Source organism: Camelina sativa, chromosome 11 (assembly GCF_030686135.1).
Source record: "Camelina sativa cultivar CO46 ecotype springtype chromosome 11, ASM3068613v1".
Classification (NCBI taxonomy): Eukaryota; Viridiplantae; Streptophyta; class Magnoliopsida; order Brassicales; family Brassicaceae; genus Camelina; species Camelina sativa.
In genome coordinates, this window is record NC_141890.1 from 24,047,270 (window position 1) to 24,067,805 (window position 20,536).

At 36.2% G+C, this 20,536-nt stretch overlaps 3 protein-coding genes across 6 annotated transcripts; 1 reads left to right on the plus strand and 2 right to left on the minus strand.

The window, feature by feature from the left end:
- Positions 1-4,371: 4,371 nt before the first annotated feature.
- LOC104723980 (U-box domain-containing protein 52-like) lies at positions 4,372-7,479 on the minus strand. Its single transcript, XM_010442409.3, has 8 exons — positions 7,281-7,479; positions 7,121-7,197; positions 6,930-7,048; positions 6,682-6,848; positions 6,533-6,590; positions 6,150-6,441; positions 5,976-6,077; positions 4,372-5,888 (listed from the first exon to the last, which is right to left on the minus strand). The coding sequence occupies exons 1-8, from the start codon at positions 7,450-7,452 to the stop codon at positions 4,956-4,958; spliced, it is 1,920 nt and encodes a 639-aa protein (XP_010440711.2). The 5' UTR covers positions 7,453-7,479; the 3' UTR covers positions 4,372-4,955.
- Positions 7,480-8,614: 1,135 nt separating this feature from the next.
- Positions 8,615-14,319, minus strand: LOC104723978 (uncharacterized). Of its 3 annotated transcripts, XM_010442405.3 has the most exons (11): positions 14,069-14,319; positions 13,792-13,897; positions 13,528-13,712; positions 13,259-13,404; positions 12,981-13,072; positions 12,500-12,852; positions 12,283-12,346; positions 11,830-11,892; positions 11,491-11,614; positions 11,072-11,124; positions 8,615-9,692 (listed from the first exon to the last, which is right to left on the minus strand). In XM_010442405.3, exons 1-11 carry the CDS (start codon positions 14,134-14,136, stop codon positions 9,672-9,674), a joined length of 1,275 nt encoding a protein of 424 aa, XP_010440707.1. In that variant the 5' UTR covers positions 14,137-14,319; the 3' UTR covers positions 8,615-9,671. The 3 variants fall into 3 exon arrangements, with proteins under 3 accessions (XP_010440707.1, XP_087331650.1, XP_010440708.1); XM_087475524.1 differs by lacking the exon at positions 13,259-13,404 and having other exon boundaries at positions 14,069-14,306; XM_010442406.3 differs by lacking the exons at positions 8,615-9,692; positions 11,072-11,124 and having other exon boundaries at positions 11,372-11,614.
- LOC104723979 (pollen receptor-like kinase 1) lies at positions 8,835-11,185 on the plus strand. Of its 2 annotated transcripts, none has more exons than XM_010442407.2 (2): positions 8,835-10,274; positions 10,345-11,185. In XM_010442407.2, exons 1-2 carry the CDS (start codon positions 8,960-8,962, stop codon positions 11,001-11,003), a joined length of 1,974 nt encoding a protein of 657 aa, XP_010440709.2. In that variant the 5' UTR covers positions 8,835-8,959; the 3' UTR covers positions 11,004-11,185. The 2 variants fall into 2 exon arrangements, with proteins under 2 accessions (XP_010440709.2, XP_087331649.1); XM_087475523.1 differs by having other exon boundaries at positions 8,960-10,228; positions 10,345-10,501.
- Positions 14,320-20,536: the final 6,217 nt, after the last annotated feature.

Genomic DNA, 20,536 nt, shown 5'->3' on the forward strand with positions numbered 1-20,536 from the left:
GGTGATTCAACAATTTTAACATGGTAATGAATATTTTGAAAACCTCAGACATTCATTTTTTCCTATAAATTTTCACCAATACTATACTTTTTATTATTATTTACCATTTTCATAAATTTTTCTCATGGTATTTTTAAACTTAGGATTAGTTTTAATTGATTAGTCTTAAAACATTGTCTTATCTATTTAATGGCATATAAATGTAGATAATAACGTGAAATATAAAATATATGAATTTGATTTTTTATAACACAAAAAGACAGATTACTATAACTGATAACATTTTATGAAAACATTTTCCACCACGTTTAAATTGTTTTCCATATTTCACGGATGAAGAATATTTTTACACAAAATAATTAAATGCCAATTTTAATAAAACAATAAAATTCTAATTATAATAATTAGACCCAGATAATAATTTTAATTAATATATTTTTTTAAAAATTGATTTATCCCGCACTGTTGTTACCTTGTTTATTTATATACACAATTTTTTGCTCCTATAAATTCTAAAATTGGTAAATATTATTCAAAAATTGGTAAATATTATCCCCTACATATTTTCGAAATTAAATTAATTTCACTGTGTATTGTAATATAATAATATAACTATATTATGAGATGTAAAAATATATATTTCAAATCATATCTTCAGAAATATAAATAATGTTTCCTTTCTAATAATTTTATAAAGCTCTCATGGTGAAAGAATTGAAGATCATTTGAAACTAGCTCAACATTTATTCTTTTGCTAAAAACAATACCTACATATTTGGCCAAAAAAAAATGTATGATCACCAATTGAAATGACATGAATATATATTTTAATTTGGATATCTATGTAGTTAAACGTTATATATAATTATGTAGTTGTAGTGTTTTTACAGAAATTTTAAAATTTTAAAAATCCAGTCCAATGAAAATGAAAAAAAAAAGTAATAATATTATACCAATTGCTGAGACACATTTAGTTATTTAGCCTCATTTTTATTTATTATTAACAGATATATGCCATTGTGTTTTTAACAAAAAAAAAGTGTTATTTAAAAAAACTTTATCACATAACTTTATTAATATAAATTAAGTTTAAGCTTTAAATATATTTTATATATCATAAAATAATTTATTGAAATGCATCTGAGTTAGCCTTAGATATCACAAATTCAAGCAAGACAAAAGCAAAGACATTTTGCGGCTCAAAATATTTAAACTCGTTGCGGGATGGCTTTGCAGACGGGTTTGACCGAGTTAACAGTTTTATTTAAATCATTTGGTTCATGAAATTTTAGTTTTTTGTGGTTTTTATCTGATTTGATAGTTCAAGGTTTTGATAAAAATCTAACCGATCACTAATTCGGTTCATATTTTATCCAGATCCGCCATCATGTCAATCTAAAATTTATGGTGAAACGATTAATATTTTAAACTTTCATAAACTTGATGAATTCAAACCAATATAAGTTTGTACTATAAATATTATGCTAAATAAATATATTTACAAATGTATTATCTGATAGAGTCTGAGGTTTTTCAAAATGCCTCTATCAGATTCTTTAAGATAGAAAAACCTCAGACTCTATCAGATTATAGGCCTATAGCCTTATGTAATGTTCTATACAAAATCATTTCAAAATGCATGGTAGCTAGGCTGAAAAAACACTTGGATCATATAGTTTCGGATTCCCAAGCTGTTTTTATACCCGGAAGACAAATTACAGACAATGTAATGATTGCCATGAAGTGATGCACTCTCTCAAATCTCGAAAACGAGTGTCAACGACCTATATGGCAATCAAAACTGATGTCACCAAAGCATATGACAGGGTAGAATGGAACTTTTTGGAAGTAACAATGCACCTCTTTGGTTTTTCAAAAAAATGGATTGATTGGGTTATGGCATCAGTGCGGTCTGTAAGTTACTCAGTGTTGATCAATGTTACACCATATGGAAACATAGTCCCTCAAAGGGGTATAAGGCAAGGTGATCCTCTCTCACCATATCTTTTCATCCTATGTGCTGACATTATGAGTCACCTAATCAAAACAAGAGTATGCTCGGGAGATATCAGAGGCATTCGCATAGGTAATGGGGTACCTCCTATCACTCATCTGCAGTTTGCAGATGACTCTCTGTTTTTCTGTCAAGCGAATGCACGGAATTGCAACGCAATCAAAGAAGCTTTTGAAGTGTATGAGTACTACTCAGGCCAACAGAACACAAGTAAATCACTTATTACATTTGGTTCTCGTGTAAACGGTCAACTTCAGAATAGATTGAAAAAGATTCTTGCAATACCAAACAATGGTGGCGGTGGAAAATATCTTGGTTTACCAGAGCAGTTTGGTAAAAAGAAGAGTGAAATGTTTCACTACATAATCGACAAGGTTAAACAACGAACTGCTTCATGGAAGGGTCGCCATCTCTCACCTGCAGGAAAAGAAATTCTTATAAAATCAGTTGCTCTTGCTATGCCGGTGTATTCACTGTCCTGTTTCAAAATTCCACTTGGTGTCATTTCAGAAATAGAGTCTGTTATCCAGCGATTCTGGTGGGAGAAGAGTAATCAAGACAGAGGCATACCTTGGATCGCATGGAAACGATTGCAATATTCTAAGGCTGATGGGGATCTGGGATTTAAACATCTAGAGCACTTTAATGATGCTCTACTTGCAAAACAAGCCTGGAGATTGATACATTACCCAAATTCTCTATTTGCTAGAGTATTTAAAGCTAGATATTACAAGGATGAATGTGTTTTAGATGCTAAGCAAAGAGTTAATCAGTCATACGGTTGGTCATCTATTTTAGCAGGCCTTGAGTTAATCAAAAATGGTTCGAGATACATTATCGGTAATGGTGAGTCAGTCCGAGTAAATGTGGACAACATCACAACAACAAATCCTCCAAAACCTGTTCAAAGTGTTATCCCGGATGAACCTCTCATGATATCAAACCTCATTTCTTCAAATCCAGCATATCAGTATTGGGACAGCAGTAAGATTCTGCAACATATTACACCTGCAGATCAGAACAAGATTTTGAAAATGTATCTCCCCCAGAAACAAAGACCAGATAGGCTTATCTGGCATTACAATAAATCAGGGGACTACACAGTCCGTTCTGGATACTGGTTCTCGATGAAAAACCCGGACAAACCATGTGACTTGCCACCAAAACCTCATGGATCAGTTCAGTTAAAACGACAAATTTGGAAACTAAACATTCTACCAAAGGTAAAACACTTTTTATGGAGATTGCTCTCTAGATCTTTACCCACAGCTACTCGTCTCATATCTAGAGGAATGAATATAGACCCTATATGTTCGAGATGTTTACGAAATGATGAGACAATTGATCACAAACTGTTTTTATGTCCATATGCTGAATCCATTTGGGAATTAGCAAATATCCCGATCCATGCTCTGTATTTGTCTTCAATCACTTGTGAAATTTTCTTGGAAGCTGTTTTTGCATTGCAAAATGATAACGATGTACCACTAGAGACAAAACTACTACCATTTTGGATCATTTGGCATATTTGGAAGACAAGGAATAAATTCATATTTGAAGGAAATTCGGAAGAACCAATTCACATAGTATGGCGTGCTAAAGCGGATGTACGAGAATGGTGTCGAAGTGTTTTAAACCGACTTGACTCTCCTTCCATAAAATCAAAACCAACGCATTGGACAAGGCCCCCCCAATCTATGCTCAAGTGCAATTACGATGCAAGTTTTGATCCCCTAACTCAAGAGACACGGGGCGGATGGATCCTACGTGATAACAGAGGCATCTCCAATGGGTGGGGAGCTGCAAATTTGAGATATGCATCATCACCATTGGAAGCTGAAGGTAAAGCTCTGCTGAATGCAATGCAACAAACGTGGATACGGAGAATAAGAAATGTTATCTTCGAAGGCGATTGTGAGTTACTTATTAAGATGCTGCATCAGTCAATATACATTGCATCGATTGAAGGTGTTTATCAAGATATAGTACACTGGTCACAATCTTTTGACACAATTCAATTTGCTTACATTCCAAGAAATTGTAATAGAACAGCTTATGCTTTAGCAAAATTTGGATGTAGCTCTGAAACTTTTTATTCATCTTGTTTCAATCCCCCTATTTGGTTAACGGAAACTCTTTGTAATGATTACATTTTATCATCTATATAAATTCCTTTTTGACGAAAAAAAACAAATGTATTATCTCAAACAAAAATTTCACCTCGTGCTATTGCACAGGTATAGTCAAGCCTTGGTTCAAAGTTCTAACTTAGTGGATTTTGGCAACTCACTCTTCAAAGCTCTCGTGTGTTCATTTCTACCTCATTTCCTTACTTCCTCAAGAAGTTTGTTTTGACGTATATAGAAAATCAAAATGTTATTCTCTTATAAGCAAAAATCAAAGGTTGTATCGTATAGATTCAAAGGGGTTACTGTATTAATACCATACCCATAGGACCTCTAAACCCCAATATACATGTAAACAAATATAAAAAAAAAAAGACTGTAAAATTATTTGTATCCGTATACCCCACTATGTGGGTAACAACAATTCTTGATCTCGACCAAAACAAGTTTGCCTGGCTCCTCTTAATGTTTATTGTTCTCCCTCTATATATGATTGTTTCTGACTTGGATTTCCCTGTTCAAGATGTAGAACTGTCGTTGAAACCTGAGCTATCATATCTATTCTGTAGTTGTGGATCACTCATAATCTCCTGTAGTGAAGTCGTCGACACTGGGCTCCTACCTGGCAGAGGCCGTTGGCTTCTGCTAAAGTTAATGCTTTCTTCGGCTAGATCCCTGAGTTTGTTAAGCACAGGCAAAACAGCATTCCCTAAGTCAGGTCTGTCTTTGCGTCTTAATTCTGCACATTGTAGAGCAAGTTTTGCTGCAACCAAGGCCTCTCCGACTGGCCAGTCAGGAACAGCTGGGTCTAACATCTAAGCAAAAGTTCCTTTTTCAATTGCTCTTTCGACGTGATGAGTCAAACCCATTGGTGGCTTAGCTGTAAGTATTTGCAAAAGCATAATGCCAAACGAGTAAACGTCTGATTTAGTCCCCAACATACCGGTCTGCTGATATTCGGGGTCTATGTAAAAGAACGTTCCAGCGGTTGTCGTCATTCTATATTGGGTTGCAGTATCAGCAACAGATGGAGGGACGAGCCTGGCCAAGCCCACATCTGAAATCTTGCTGACAAAATGTTTGTCAAGTAATATGTTTCCCGGTTTAAGGTCACGGTGCACCAAAGGCTCCGGTTTCATCTGGTGTAGGAAATGAAGACCGGTTGCGATTTCAGCGGCTATACGAAATCTTAACTGCCAAGAAAGGATTGGGGAGTTTCCTCGTCTGAATAGACAGTCTTCTAAGCTACCATTGGCCATGTATTCGTACACTAAACATCCGTATTCCGGACAGGCACCAAGCAGGAGAACCATGTTTGGGTGTCTCATACATGTCAGTACTTCAACCTCTTGCTGGAACTGAGACCTTCCTTGTGCCGCGTCTGGTCTTAGAACTTTTATTGCCACTTTAGTGTAATCTAGTGTTCCATTGTAAACAGGTCCATAGCCTCCTTCTCCGATCTTGCGACTAGGCAAGAACTCTTCTGTGGCTTCTTCAATCTCCTCAATGCTGTACTTTCTGTACCTTAAATCAGTTTTCACTCCCCTCTTCTTTTCCTCTGCGGTTTCAATATGCTTTCTCTTTTGAGTCTCAAGTTCTGATATTCTTTCAGCTGCCACTGCCGCTTCCATGGCTGCTCTGCTTTTTTCTTTCTCTCTCTCCGCCGTTGCCATCGCTGCTTCCTTCGCAAGTCTCACCTCTTCTAATATATGTTCCTTATCTGCTTTCCACTTGTATAACTCATTAGCCTGAGAAGAGGAGAATCAGATTATAAGTTTGGTGAGAGATAATCTGACAGGAAATCAGCTTCTGATAGTTATAAACTCAAAACATACCGCCTTCTTTGCAGAGATTGCTTCCTTGCAGGCACTGTTATACATTTCCATCGTAGACTTTAGCTCCATTTTAAGCCTTCTCATCTCGGCTTCAATCTCATCCTGTCAGATTTTGCATTAGTATTCATTTTCTCATGCGCAGATGATGTGGTGGTATAAAACTAGTGCAAATACCTGGCACTGTAGTGAAAATGATAGTCTCCCACTTTCAAGTGAGCTTGAAGAGTGTCCTGTATATGATGAGCCAAGATCTATAGACTCCTTCCCTGATGTGTATGATGTCGCAAAACTGGTTCGATTTTGTCTATACTCAGAACTGACTGAGAGCCGTGGAATATCCACATTGTCATACAAGGAAGGAAACATCTGATCCACGCTCGGTCTTCCATTACTCACAAATGATATGTCAGAGTCTGTCATCGAGGGATGGTAAATGCCTTCGTATCCTCTTGTCGAAAAGGGAGACCTATATAGACAACATGTGATGGTTGCCATAAGTAACATTTATCTTATGGAAAAGAATGAAAACAAGTTATAAATATAGATGAGAAACATACTTGATCTCAATCTTGATCTCGTCTTGTGTTCTTTGCATTGTTTGTTTCCTCCTTTCAGCTGCAACATGAATGAAACCCATTTGATCAGTTAAGGAAAAATTAGTTTAATTTTTATGTGGTGTCCTTGAAAAATATTAGGTCATATATACCATTAAGAATGCTGGTCGGAGTGTGTACATGGTGCCGCATAGTGGAACTCGGAGGTGAACTTGTAGAAGATTTCAGAGACGAGATTCTCCCTTTAGAGATTACATATACTGTACAGAAACTCGGTGCCTTTTTCATGACGGTGCTTGAAACATCCGCTGCTTTGAACCTTCTATCAAATAGAGCATATATATATAAATGTGCACAGATTAAGTTTTTAAGCAAAGGAGAAAAGCATTTGCCTCATTACCTTAAAAGATTCATCTTCGATAAACCGAGTACTAGAGTCTCGATTCCATTCTGTTCCACGTAGTCAACTATTCCTTTAGCCGCACTAACGTCCTCCACAACCACATCTTGGCAGATGATCTGTCAAAACAAGAGTCAGTCAAATGAAAAAGAAATGCTTGACAAGATAGAGAAAGTGAAGCGACAACGTACCTCTTTTCTAGCACAGAAGCAACGGAAGGGAAGAAACAAATCTGATGCATCATCGCCTGACTTAGACAGGTTAGATCCTGCATTGAATCAAATTATATGTTAATATGAATATAATAAGACCTCAACTAAAGAAGTTAAAACAAGAGGGTTTGTCATATACCGGAATAGGGAAGAGAAGAAGAGGATTGTTTGATTTTGACATGAAGAAGAGTAATAGTTTGGCCTCGGCTAAGAAGATTGCTGACAGCCCATTTCATCACGTTTTGGCTCTCTTTGTCTCTGTCGATGGCCAACGTAACATTTCCTTCTCTTTTCTCGCAGCTTTTCACCATCTCCACTGCTTATTCTCTCGGTATTCTTCTGCAACAAACAGATACTCAATGAGTTTATATATGAATGACACTAATTTTGAATTTTGGAGAAACGCGTTTGACTAATGCTAATATTAGCAAATACATCCCAACAGACAACTTTGACTCTCTTTCTAATCGTCTCCTTAGAGATGTAACCAACTTCATAAGCCCATTGAGACTTTTCTATTTTCTTTTCTTGGGAATCCCCCGTATAATATAAAGGAAGTACACAATTTTTTTTTTAAGATATAATATGAGTGATAAGATAAATTATTTGATTATTTGATAGGTGATAGGTTATATGAGTTGTAACCATTAGTTAAATCTCAATTTCAGAGCCTCTAAAAATGATATTCCAATAAAATAAAATAAAATCTCTACAGAATATTTAATTAACCATATATAAACAACAAAATCTCAAAAATTAATCACTCATCTGCGGATTAAGAGTGATTTTCGATTATACTAGCAACTATATATCAAAATAACAAAAAAAATAATGTTTATTATGATTAATTTGACAAATTTATAAAAATTTAGGCTAATCCATGTAACAATCATAAGAAATCTCAAAAAAAACTCAAGTCTTCATATTAGCATATGATTTTATTGCATAATGTTTTATTCACAACAACTTTTAAAAACAATCACATAAATTATATTTTACATAAAAATTATAATATAAATAAAAAGAATTTAAGCACGGAGTCCTAATCTAGTAGAAAGTTTAATTGGAAAGTTATTTTATACTCCCTCTGTCCCAAAATATATAATTTTCTTTTGGGTTGTTACATTTTATTATATTTGCTCAAGTTTTTATGCATAAATTTTTTAATTTAATAGTTTATGACTTCTTAAATTCTGCAGTATTTTTTCAATTGGTTGAATTCTTTTTATTTATATGCTTTTAGCGACAAAAAAAAAATGTTTCAAAATGAAATCAAGGGAGTAGTTTTTTTTTTTGTAAATCAGATAAGATTTACAAAAGTAGTTTAAGAAAAATAAACTTGATGGAAGTAATGAAAAAATTTACAATAGTAAGTGAGTGTACTTTTCATCTAGTGTCAGATTCTTTGTTTTTGGCTGATTTCAGTTGGTTCCTGTTGTTTATCTGTCGAACAAAGATGGTATCTTCCTCTGCTTTTTACCAGATAACAATGAAATATATCTAAATCTTGTTTCAAACGTACGTACCAAGTTTGGGTTTAGGGTTTACCAATATAGACAATGGGGTTGTTCAGTGGATGAGACAGAAAATAAAACAGAGAAATTGTGTATCGGTGCTGTCTGATGTAATCTTAAAAGAAATCACAGGTCAGCAATTAGAAATTTAAGTTTCACCACAAACCTATTATTGGAATGCTTTTGATGCAAAGCCTCTCTTTACCATTCATCTTTTTTTTTTTTTCTCTGCTGTGTCAATCCAACTCAAGCTGTAACACCACATTGTCCCCTTCTCAAAGGTTTCCTCAAGAGCGCGCGCCTCATGCATCCCATGCAGGTGCGCTGTCTCAGCCTTTACATCATTATGGTACCACTAGTGTGTCTCCTCCTTCTCTTCTCCACAGCCACTCATGGTCTTTCGGATTCCGAGGCTATCCTCAACATCAAGAAATCTTTAGTCGTTGGGCAGGCAAAAGCGTTGGCCTCCTGGGATGCTAAAACTCCTCCCTGCACTTGGCCTGGTGTCTTGTGCAATAGCGGCTCCGTCTGGGGACTGCAGATAGAGAATTTGGAGCTTTCTGGTTCTATAGACGTTGAGGCATTGTCGGGTTTGACATCCTTGAGGACTCTAAGCTTCAGGAACAACAAGTTCGGAGGGCCATTCCCTGAGTTCAAGAAACTCGCTGCTCTCAAGTCACTTTACCTCTCTAACAATCAATTCGAAGGAGATATACCAGATAATGCTTTTGAAGGTATGGCGTGGTTGAAGAAGGTCCATTTGGCACAAAACAAGTTTACCGGTCAAATCCCGACATCTGTGACCAAATTGCCCAAGCTTTTAGAACTGAGACTTGACGGGAACCAATTCACTGGACAAATACCAGAGTTTGGACATGAGCTGCACTTGATAAACCTTTCAAACAATGCATTAACAGGTCCAATCCCTGAGAGTCTCAGCATGATGGATCCAAAGGTGTTTGAAGGTAACAAAGGCTTATGTGGAAAACCGCTGGAAACAGAATGTGATTCTCCTTTTAAAGAACTTCCTCCACAACCTGCAATACGACCCAAATCATCATCAAGGGACCCTCTCGTTATAAAGATAATAGTCACGGTTCTGGCAATACTCATATTTCTTGGAGTGATCATCGTGCTAATTAACCGCAACTATAGGAATAAACAACTGACTTTAGCGGTAGAAACCGGACCATCAAGTCTACAAAAGAAAACTGGCATCCGAGATGCGGACCAAAGACGTAGAGGACGACATAAATCTGATCATCGCAATGGGTCAGCTACAGCAACTGGAGTGGAGAACACGAAGCTTTCATTCTTGAGGGAAGATAGGGAAAAAATTGACCTGCAAGATCTGTTGAAGGCTTCGGCTGAGATACTTGGGAGTGGATGTTTTGGAGCATCCTATAAAGCAGTGCTATCAAGCGGACAATTGATGGTCGTGAAGAGGTTCAAGCAGATGAACAATGCAGGGAGGGATGAGTTTCAAGAGCACATGAAAAGATTAGGGAGGTTAAGGCACCATAATCTGCTTCCCATTGTGGCTTATTACTATAGGAAGGAGGAGAAGTTATTGGTATGTGATTATGCTGAGAGAGGAAGCTTGGCTGTTAATCTTCATAGTAAGTTTTCGTTATTTTTACACTTCAAGTCTTTATGATTTATTGTTGCTTAAGAGTCAAATCTTTGTAGGTAATCAATCGTTAGGAAATCCAAGTTTGGACTGGCCAACAAGATTGAAGATCGTGAAAGGAGTTGCAAGGGGGCTGTTATATCTCCAGCATGATCTACCTAGCCTAATGGCTCCACATGGTCATCTCAAATCCTCCAATGTTCTCCTCACCAAAGCCTTTGAACCACTTCTCACAGACTATGGCCTAATTCCGTTGATCAACCAAGAGAAGGCACAAGTGCACATGGCAGCCTATAGATCCCCTGAGTATTTGCAACACCAACGTATCACCAAGAAAACCGATGTATGGCAGCTTGGCATACTCATCTTGGAGATCCTAACCGGAAAATTCCCAGCCAATTTCTCGCAAGGTAGTGAAGAGGATTTAGCGAGTTGGGTGAACTTGGGTTTCCATGGGGAATGGGCACCAAATTTATTTGATAAGGAGATGGGCAAGACAAGCCATTGTGAAGGAAAGATTCTCAAACTCTTGAGGATCGGATTGAGCTGCTGTGAACCAGACGTGGAGAAAAGGTTGGACATAATAGAGGCTGTGGAGAAGATTGAGGAGTTGAGGGAGCAGGAAGGGGATGATGACGACTTCTATTCAACGTATGTGAGTGAAACTGATGGGAGGTCATCTAAAGGAGTGTCAAGCGAGAGCATCAACTTGACATGAGAAGAGACAAGAGTTTGCTCTTGTTCTGTATAAAAACAATGAGAGTTGATGCATGTGTGGACATTTACCTGTGGAACTGAAGTAGATGAACGCTTGATCTCTTTTATATCATATAATGTATCTGCAACAAACATGACACACAAATGCGTGAATCCCGTTGATTATTACACGTCTCTTCCATCTCTCCATCTCTCTGTAGATAATGACATGATTTCTTCACACATTCATCATATATGGCATGTACATAGATCTTGCAATACACCCCATTAACTAAAAAGTAAAAAACCGTTGTCAAGGCTACATCCTTGCCCATTAATTATGAGACATTAATATAAGAAAGTCTTGCTTGCTCTAACGACAAGCGGAAATTTAATCTAAACCATGCAGATTCCATTCAATATGTGAGTAAATGTTACATGCCATTCTCAGGAAATGAGAGAAATTTGAGGGTCAAAATCAGTATAACCAACGTCAAATAAACAGAGACCTTCAGATGGAGCTGGAGGAGCTGTGGCTCGTCTGCATGAAGCTTCTAGCAGTTTTAACAATGCATCATTATCCGCACCAGCAGCTGCTTCTCGGATTGATGTTGCCACAAGAACTCTTACCATCTGAGAGTTACAAAAACAATTAAGATTTAAGTGAAGAAAAGAATTTGAAAAAATTTAGGACTCATCAGGGCTGCTGTTGTACCATTTCCCTTGTATGTGTCTAGTATACAGTGTGATTCTTAACTTTTCAAAAGTTGAAGGTAATTCTTTTTATAAAGAACCAAAACTTGCAACTTTAGTGTAATTGAAGCTAACATTAGGCTTAAAGTAAACACCTTGCGGAGAAATCGGTTAGCCACAAGCTCAACGCACATAACCCTTCTTCCTTCTACATAATCCTGGTACAATTAATCACAAGAAGTCAATTTTAGTTTCACATGGGGAGCTAATCTCCTCTTTAGGACACGCTTGCAAAGAACAAAAATTCGCGAGAGCGTTTAATCAAGAAACAAAATGCAATGTACATTTTTGTTTCTGTTAAGTCTCATGTTTTCTATCCTTCAGTAGCCAGGATAAAACAAGTGCTATTGATGCACCAAAAATCCATGCCACAAAAATGAAGAGCTAAGATCATATCTACATAAGAAAAACATGAGCTTTTAACCAAGCCTTAGATTCTGAAGTAGAAACTATGGCGTGTAGCACCTTAACTTAACAAGTGGCATTAGAATGATCGAGTGTGAAGTAAAGAAATGACATTTAATGTGAGAACATAATCAAACACTTACAGAACAGGACAATCTAATCTCGGCTGCCCGTGCATGGTACATGAAACATTCTGTAGGTGGACCTCTGAAACGTCAAACGGTCAAAGATAACCCATATAAGAAACCATTTACACGTCAAATTTATGGCAATGCACATCATGCTGATAAGAAAGGTAAATTGTCATGCTGGTAAGAAAGTGGTCTAGAACTGTTGCGATGCTAAAGTGTAAGCTCTTACTCGTTTCTTGCAGCCTTCGTATCACGCGCAAACATCTTGTAGGATAATACTTTTCCTTGAAGCTGCTGTAAAAGTTGATCAACCTTGCTTACACTGAAGTCACTTGGTTTCTCTACTACTTGAAGACCTTTGCTGGTTTCCTCAACTTCAAGCTCATCATCCTCGCTCAATATTACTCCTTCAGTATTCTCTTCACTTAAGAGTCCATTTCTTTGCTTTTCCCGGTTCTTATCAAAGATAAAGTTCTCATAATTCTTGCCACCTTCGCTCAATGGCTCGGTATCATCCAAGGGAAAGATATACAAGTAACGCCTCCATTTTGCAGAGAAATTTGGGTGAAATGATCTGGAAACCTGCAGTTTCAGATCATAGTTCCAAAAATACGATTAGAACATTTGTGTATCCTTACACATACCTTTATAAAATTTTGCAGAAAACTCAAAAAGGAGACGAAACCCATCCTGAATAGAGAGTATAATACCTTAGAGATCGACACAACCCTAAGTTTCCCAGAAGAATCTTTATTGATAGCATCTTCAATTTCAATGGGTTCAATGTCTTTTCTCCAGGTATCTAAGAGAAAAACTTAATCAGGAGGACGATACAAGCCATCTTCGAGACTGACACAACCCTCAGGAGCCAAAAATTGGAGTACTCATGGAGAACAAAGATCAAATGGTTTTCTCTTACTTATTGGTTAACTTTAAGAGAAAGAAAAGCCAATTAACTATTTTATTAGGAATCAGAATTTTCACGTACAAAAAGAACAAACTTGATTAAGAGCAGACACTCCTTTGTCAGTTCTTCCAGCAACAAGTACACGACCTTCTAATGGTTTACATTTTTTCTTGAGCAGTTGGGCTTTCTTTTCATCAACAAATCCCCCGAGAGACTTCTCTACCACACTTTAGGAAACCACAAAACGCTAGAACAATCATTTTTCAGGGAAAACGAGCAAGTACATGTTTGGTGCTTTTGCTACTCTCTTTCAAATGCAATGTGCCCAAGAAAGGATGAAAGTAACCTACCCCTGAACAGTGTGTAAGTCAGGCTGTTTCTGCCATCCATCAAAACTAGTCCCATTGTACGAAAGAACGATCTTGAAATTGACTCTTTCCCACCTCCCGGACCTCCCGTCTTTCCTAGTAGAAGTCTCCAATTCAGTTTCAAGAGGCATCCCTTCAGTTATCCCATCATCATGGACCAAATGTTTCTGAATTTTGAACACTATTTCAATCAGGAGGACGATACAAGCCATCTTGACACAACTTGGTGATAAAAGATAAACTAACCCTGGGCTGAAACAAATCAAGGACTGAAAGTTTCCCTTCCACTGCATTTGAATAGAAATCAAGAACGTGTTGCCAAGGCCTATCATACATAAACCTAAAGGTCTCTCTGCCGAACAAAAATAAAGCAAGTTAGTATCCATTCATTCATTTGATGTTATGAGCTCTAATGTGTTCTCTTCAACAATTGGTAAGGTTCAGGATCAGTATCTTCCTTAACCAAAAGCCCCCAAATCGGAAACGATCCAATTTTCAACTATAAATTGCTAAGAATCTGAACCTGGCGTTCCAGCGAGCTTTGCTGCAGGCATCGGCGTGGTGGTAATGAACGTAAACTCTGCTCGCCATCGTCTGAGATTGACCTAAGCCGTTGCTCGTTGAAACCTTCTCAGTCAGGGGCACAGACTCAGAAATCAGAAGGTGGTTATGATTTGTATCAGAGCTCAATGTACCAGGCCTTGTTGTTGGCCTTTTCCTTGCTAATTTTTTTTTTTTTTTTTTTTAGTCAAAAACTTGTTAACCTCAAACCTTATGTATTCCTTACTTGTTAATTTGTTTTCATTCATTTTACATTTTAAAATTGCTGAAAAAGTTAATTTTATTTATTTAAAGGATAATTTAGGCGTAATCAACAATTTACAAAAAAAAAGCATAACTGGACAAATTTAAAACTAAACATTCTTTTAAATCAAAATTCCCTGAATTTATCTACCGCAATATGTCTTTATTAGAAATGTCCTTTTTGAATACCTGTTCTCAAAAATATTCTTTTTTTTGAACATTTTCATTGTTACCCTGTTTTACACAATTACAATATATTAAATTAATTTTAAGAATTTTTTTTAGGTTTGGATTTTTTATTTTATATTTAGGGTATAGTTTTTAGGAAGTAGGATTTAGTATTGGGGTTTAGGGTTTAAAATTTAGTTATTTTATATATTAAAAAGGGGTATTTTGGAAAAATTATACCATAAAAGGGTATTTTTGAAAAGTGATATAGAAAAAATAGTATTTTTGAAAAAATCTCATTTTTCTTTTACAATTTACACTTAAGTTAAATTAATTACTTCACACATACAAATATATATATTATAAGTAATATATATATATATATATATATTATGTATATATATTTTCATAGTTTACATTATTCAAATGTTTTTTCTTGCTCATATCTAATACATTTTTTACCAGATAATATAAATAATGTATACATATTAGCATATATTATAAATTTTAAGTCATAAGAATTTCTATTTTACCTTTATTTAGATAAACATAAAAAACTGCAACTTTTTCACTTTTATATCATACAAAAATTTTATAATATTACACATAATTTTTTATCGTCTTTATAATGAAAAATGTTCTTAAACAATCTACAACACAACTAATATTTTACTAATCACGACTTTAGTACTGCACAAGCTACATCCAAAATTTAATTACAATATTTGTTAATTTTAGTTGAGTTCTTGGATGATGTCTTTGTCTTTGCATGTTTTAGTGTTTATATTATGCCAAAGAATTATTTATTTATAATTTATTCAGTGTAAAATAGTTTTTAATTTCTAGATTTTTTTTTTCAACTAATGGGCCACAACTGGCCGGCCCATTAGCCCCACTCCCTACGAATTTTTTTCAACCAATGGGCCACAACTGGCCGGCCTATTAGCCAAATCCCTACATTCGTAGGGAGTGGGACTCTATCCCGGATGTGATGGTGCCTTATGCATTAAGAACTTACCATTGGCCAATGCACTAAGGTCACTTTACTTCTATTTTTATTTTTAATTGATATTACTCTTAATATAAATTGAAATATTAATATTTAATTCAAAATCATGCTTTTATTTGAAAAAATTTACAGTCAAAGTTATAAAGATATCTAGGCCTGGGCGTTCGGATATCAGATCGGATTCGGTTTGGATATTTTGGATTTCGGACTTTTTGGATATTGACTCTAACATCCATTCGGATATTTAAAAAATTCGGATCGGTTTCGGTTTGGATAATTTAATTTTTGGATCTGTTCAGATATATTGTCGATAACCAAAATTAAAACAAATTTATTGGATAAAGTTTATTCGGATACTTTGCAATCCTATTGTACCAAAAAATCATACTAATTGAGTATGTGGAAAAAATAGAAATGAAACAAATAACAAGTTTAAAGTTCAAACTAACATAAAATTATACCAATACATAAGTGCCATGTACTAACATCCAAAGTGAGATATAAAACCGTGTCAATGACAAAAAAAAACAAAGTAAACAACAACGTAGATATAGGAGTATATCTACGATTCATGTATATTCTATATAGTTAGGTGTGTATATCTATATCTACGATTCATGTATATTGTATATAGTTATGTATATATTTATCTTTATAAAGTTGTTTCTTATATTTTCAGTTATACTCAGATATCTATTGGATATTAGTTCGGATCGGATTTAATCCGATATCCAAAAGTAATGAAAACAAAAACCAATCGGTTATTTCCTCAATATCAATTCAATTTTTATCTAATTTTTTGGTTCAGATTCGGTTTGGATTTTCGGATTTTATGCCCACTCCTAAAAATATCACAACAAAAAAATTACAGTAAGTAACTCGTTAGGACCCAACACTTTTGTTTCATATAACAGTAAGTAATTTGACTATGTGTAAATGACAGTTTTGTCCCGAATTACATTTTTTGACTTTTTTACACTAGCGTTTGAGTTGTTTACATTACACTAAAAACATTAAAACGAAATTGGTATTGGAATAAATGGAACTTTTTATTACTATAATTAAGCATTGTGTAACAAAAAGGAAAAAAGCATAAAGAAACAAAGACGTCTACTCTTATCTTTCAGTCCCTCGCTACTAAGCATGTTCACATATCACTCACTTTGTATGATATATTATTCGAGTGGTCCTCTGAAGTTTGTATATATGCCACTTGCTCTACTAATATCTCTCTCTCTCTCACCCTCTCTCCCCACAATCCTCTAAAGCTCAATTCGTGAAGATGAAGATCCTGGTCATATTTTTCCACAGCTTTCTTGAACTTTTTTTTTTTTAATTTCCTTTTGTTTACTAAACCAATATAGCTAAATAAAATCTCTAATAAGCATATTGGAAACAAAGAAAAAGCTCAAGAAAGCTGTGGGAAAACATGACAATTCAGGGTTTTCTCCATTTGATTCAACTGTGCCGTCAGATTCTTCGAAAGTTGTTAATTTATCATAAATTGATGAAGGTATGATTACAATTTCCATTTTATTCCTAAATTCAAGACATACAACAACTCTTTAGATACATAGTTATACACATAATCATTGACGTACATACAGAAGAAATTAATTATTAACATCACTGTTATGGATGGCAATTAGACTATGTTTAGTCAAAATTAAATAAACGATTACTACTAGTTCCTCTGTTACATATTATTATTATTATTGAGATATATGAATTTTGTTCTCAAACATTATTGAATTCGTGCAGCTCCTCGTTCCTCCTAGTTTTTCTTTTCTCAAAATTCTTATTATGTTGTTGATAATTCTGTAATATTGATATCCTTTAAAAGGTCTATAATATATGTATATGAAAATTATCACAAAAGAAAGAAAGAAAAGAAAGGTCTATAAATGAAATGAGGAACGAAGCTTCTGTGAGTTTCCAGTTCTGTAAATGGTGTACATGACCTTTTGCATTTCATTGGAAAAGGTTATATCTGACGTCACTCTAACCACTCCACCTCATACGTTATATTTGTTGTGTATATATGGATGGGCATGTATACATATCGTGGCTTAATTTTATAAGTATATTTACGTCCGTTCATTTACATATATAATTAGTATAAGTTTGGATCTCTATGTTATTTTGCTCACATGTGACAGTACATACACATCATCCAAATTATGTTTCTATACCTCATATGTATATGTGTGGTCATATATAAAGCTGTCTCTACGTATATATATAATACATACATTTTTTTTTTACGGCAGTTTTATTGTAGATACATACAATACAAAACCATGCATTACATATTTACATAACATACACATTGTATGGGCATGCACATGTGCATGTCCTGAAGAGAAGGAATTGTCAGTAATTTAACTTGGAGTTGGACGTGTCTTCCTCTGTCGATTCCTTTTCTTTTTTTTTTTGCTTTTTCACATCAAATCAACATCCTGTTTCCGTTTCTCGTAAGTGCTTTGTTTTCCTAATCAGTTTCATAGATATGTCCTTAACTTCAAAAAGATATGTTTGTTCAAAAAAAAAGATATGTCCTTAACTTCAATGTATACGATTCATCATCTCAATGCCCAAATTTGTTATACGACTAATCCCAGTTCTGATTTTTTGTTAAAAAAGGTTATAATAAAAGAAAACTAATTAGCAAAATGAAAATGTGAAATGAGTTTGGTAAAGAATTTGCTAGCCTAGACATGAGGCATAAGTTACATATGTTTTTTTTACATCGTACTTGAATCCGAGATTGTTTCTTAGTCATGAGTTAAAAGGAATACTGGTAATAACTGATGAGATATAAATCTTGAATAGTGAAAACCAATTATTCAGAATAGTAAAAGCTTTTGTCCTTTGATTTTTAATTTATGATAAAAACAGATCTGAGGATGATTGCGTTGTTGTGGGTCTTGTTTGTTTTCCACTGATTACAAAACCTTTCGACGTGAAAATTATTTGATTGGCTAATACAATACAATGGGATATATGAGAGAGAGAGAGAGCGGGAGAGAGAGAGAAGATGGCCAACGCTTTGAAAGTGAAGCTTTTGTCAATTTATGATCAGAAAAAGGAACCTATTGATTCCGATCTCCTTCTAGGAGTGTAGCAAACCCTTGTTTTCGGGAATTGAGAGGTCTACTTTTAAACCAAAAAATAGCAAGTGCACCGTGAATACATTTGTAGCACAATTTTTTTTTATTGTTGTAATCATTGATATGTAAACTCAAAAGAATCTAAGACCAAAAAATAAAAGTGATTTATTTTAAAGAAGAACATAAAAGAACGAGAGGATCATTTCCTTTCCTACGGACTCCCTGCTCCTCCGGAATCGGTTGATTGACCGACGAGCTAGGCCCGGAACTGGCCGAATCTTCGGACTGGGCATATAAGCAGCTATCAAAAATTTCACTCATGATACTATCGACCTTCAACTTTTGAATTCAAGGCTTTTAGCGCAGCTTTGACAAATCGCTGTGCTCCATCGAGTTACCATTCCCAAGAAGCCAGCCAATGCAATGTTTTATTGTGGTACAGTTCTATTTGGGACAACTATTATGAAACTTTATTTCAGGTGAATACTTTGTGTGGATCATTTCCTGGGTTCGTCCAATCCGGGTTCTCAGGTTGCACATTTCCCTTGGATCATGTTGTATATATGGAAGGCGCGGAATGCTTGCGTATTTGAGAATGTTAGGGACAAGCCAGAGGATGTTATTAGGTTAGCAGTGGGGGAGGCGAACACGTGGCTACAGGCTCAGGTAGATGATGGGGATGAGGTTTTCTCCCAACTTCCCAGTGCCTCTGGTGCTTGGGAACTGGGATGCGGGAGTTACATGCCTACGGTTTTCTCAGGTTATCGATGTTTTGTTGATGGCTCGTGGAAAGAGGGTGATGTTTTTGCGGGTGCAGGATGGGTGTGTTCCTCTTTTCAGGAAGTTTTGCCGACGAAGGGTGCCGCCAATTTCCGCTGTAGTCTTTCCCCTTTGCATGTTGAAGTAGAAGCTTTTGTTTGCGCTTTGCTGTGCATGATTGGCCATGACTATCGAGATGTCGCTTTTTATACAGATTGCTCAGACTTGGTGAAGATGGTGTCTTCTCCTCAAGACTGGCCGACCTTCAAGACATATCTCGACGATATCAAGATGGATAGGGAGAAGTTCTCGTCTTTCTCTTTATCTCTAATCTCAAGAAATGCTAATGTTAGCGCGGATTCTTTGGCACGCCAAGCGCATACCTCTCCGCATTCTGTTTTGTTTGTAAACGATTTTCCTCCACATTGGCTCGCATGAGCTGATTTTTTATTGCTGTAAAAAAACATAAAAAAACCATGATTACTGTGATAACCCGTCCTGCGGACCCCACTAGCCCACCGCTAGCCGCCCCAATGGACCCCAAGCTGGCCCTGCAGGCATCGATCCTAACCTCTCACTGTGGATAGGAACTATTCATCCAAATCCACCAGTAGGTTATTGGTGCGCCATGCATTCCTCGAACCCTGGTCCTCACCCTTTAAAAATTGATTTTTATATGAAAACCCGTCCCGCAGAACCCACTAGACCACCGCTAGCTGCCCCAACGGACCATCCGTGGATCCCACTAGCCCACCGCTGGCCGCCCAAACAGACTCCAAACTGGCCTTGCAGGGCATCGATCCTAACCCATCACTGTGTATTTGGATGAATAGTTCCATTTGCCACAGTGATGGGTTAGGATCGTTGCCCTGCACGGCCAGCTTGGAGTCCGTTTGGGTGGCTAGCGGTGGGCTAGTGGGGTCCACGGACGGTCCATTGAGGCAGCTAGCGGTGGGCTACTGGGGTCCGCGGGACAGGTTGTCATATAAAAAGGTCAATTGGTGGCAACTTGTCTGTGGGAAGGTTGTTAAAGGGTGAGGGACCAGGGTTCGAGGAACGCCTGATGCACCAATAACTTACTGGTGGATTTGGATATCCACAGTAATGGGTTAGGAGCAATGCCCTGCAAGGCCAGCTTATG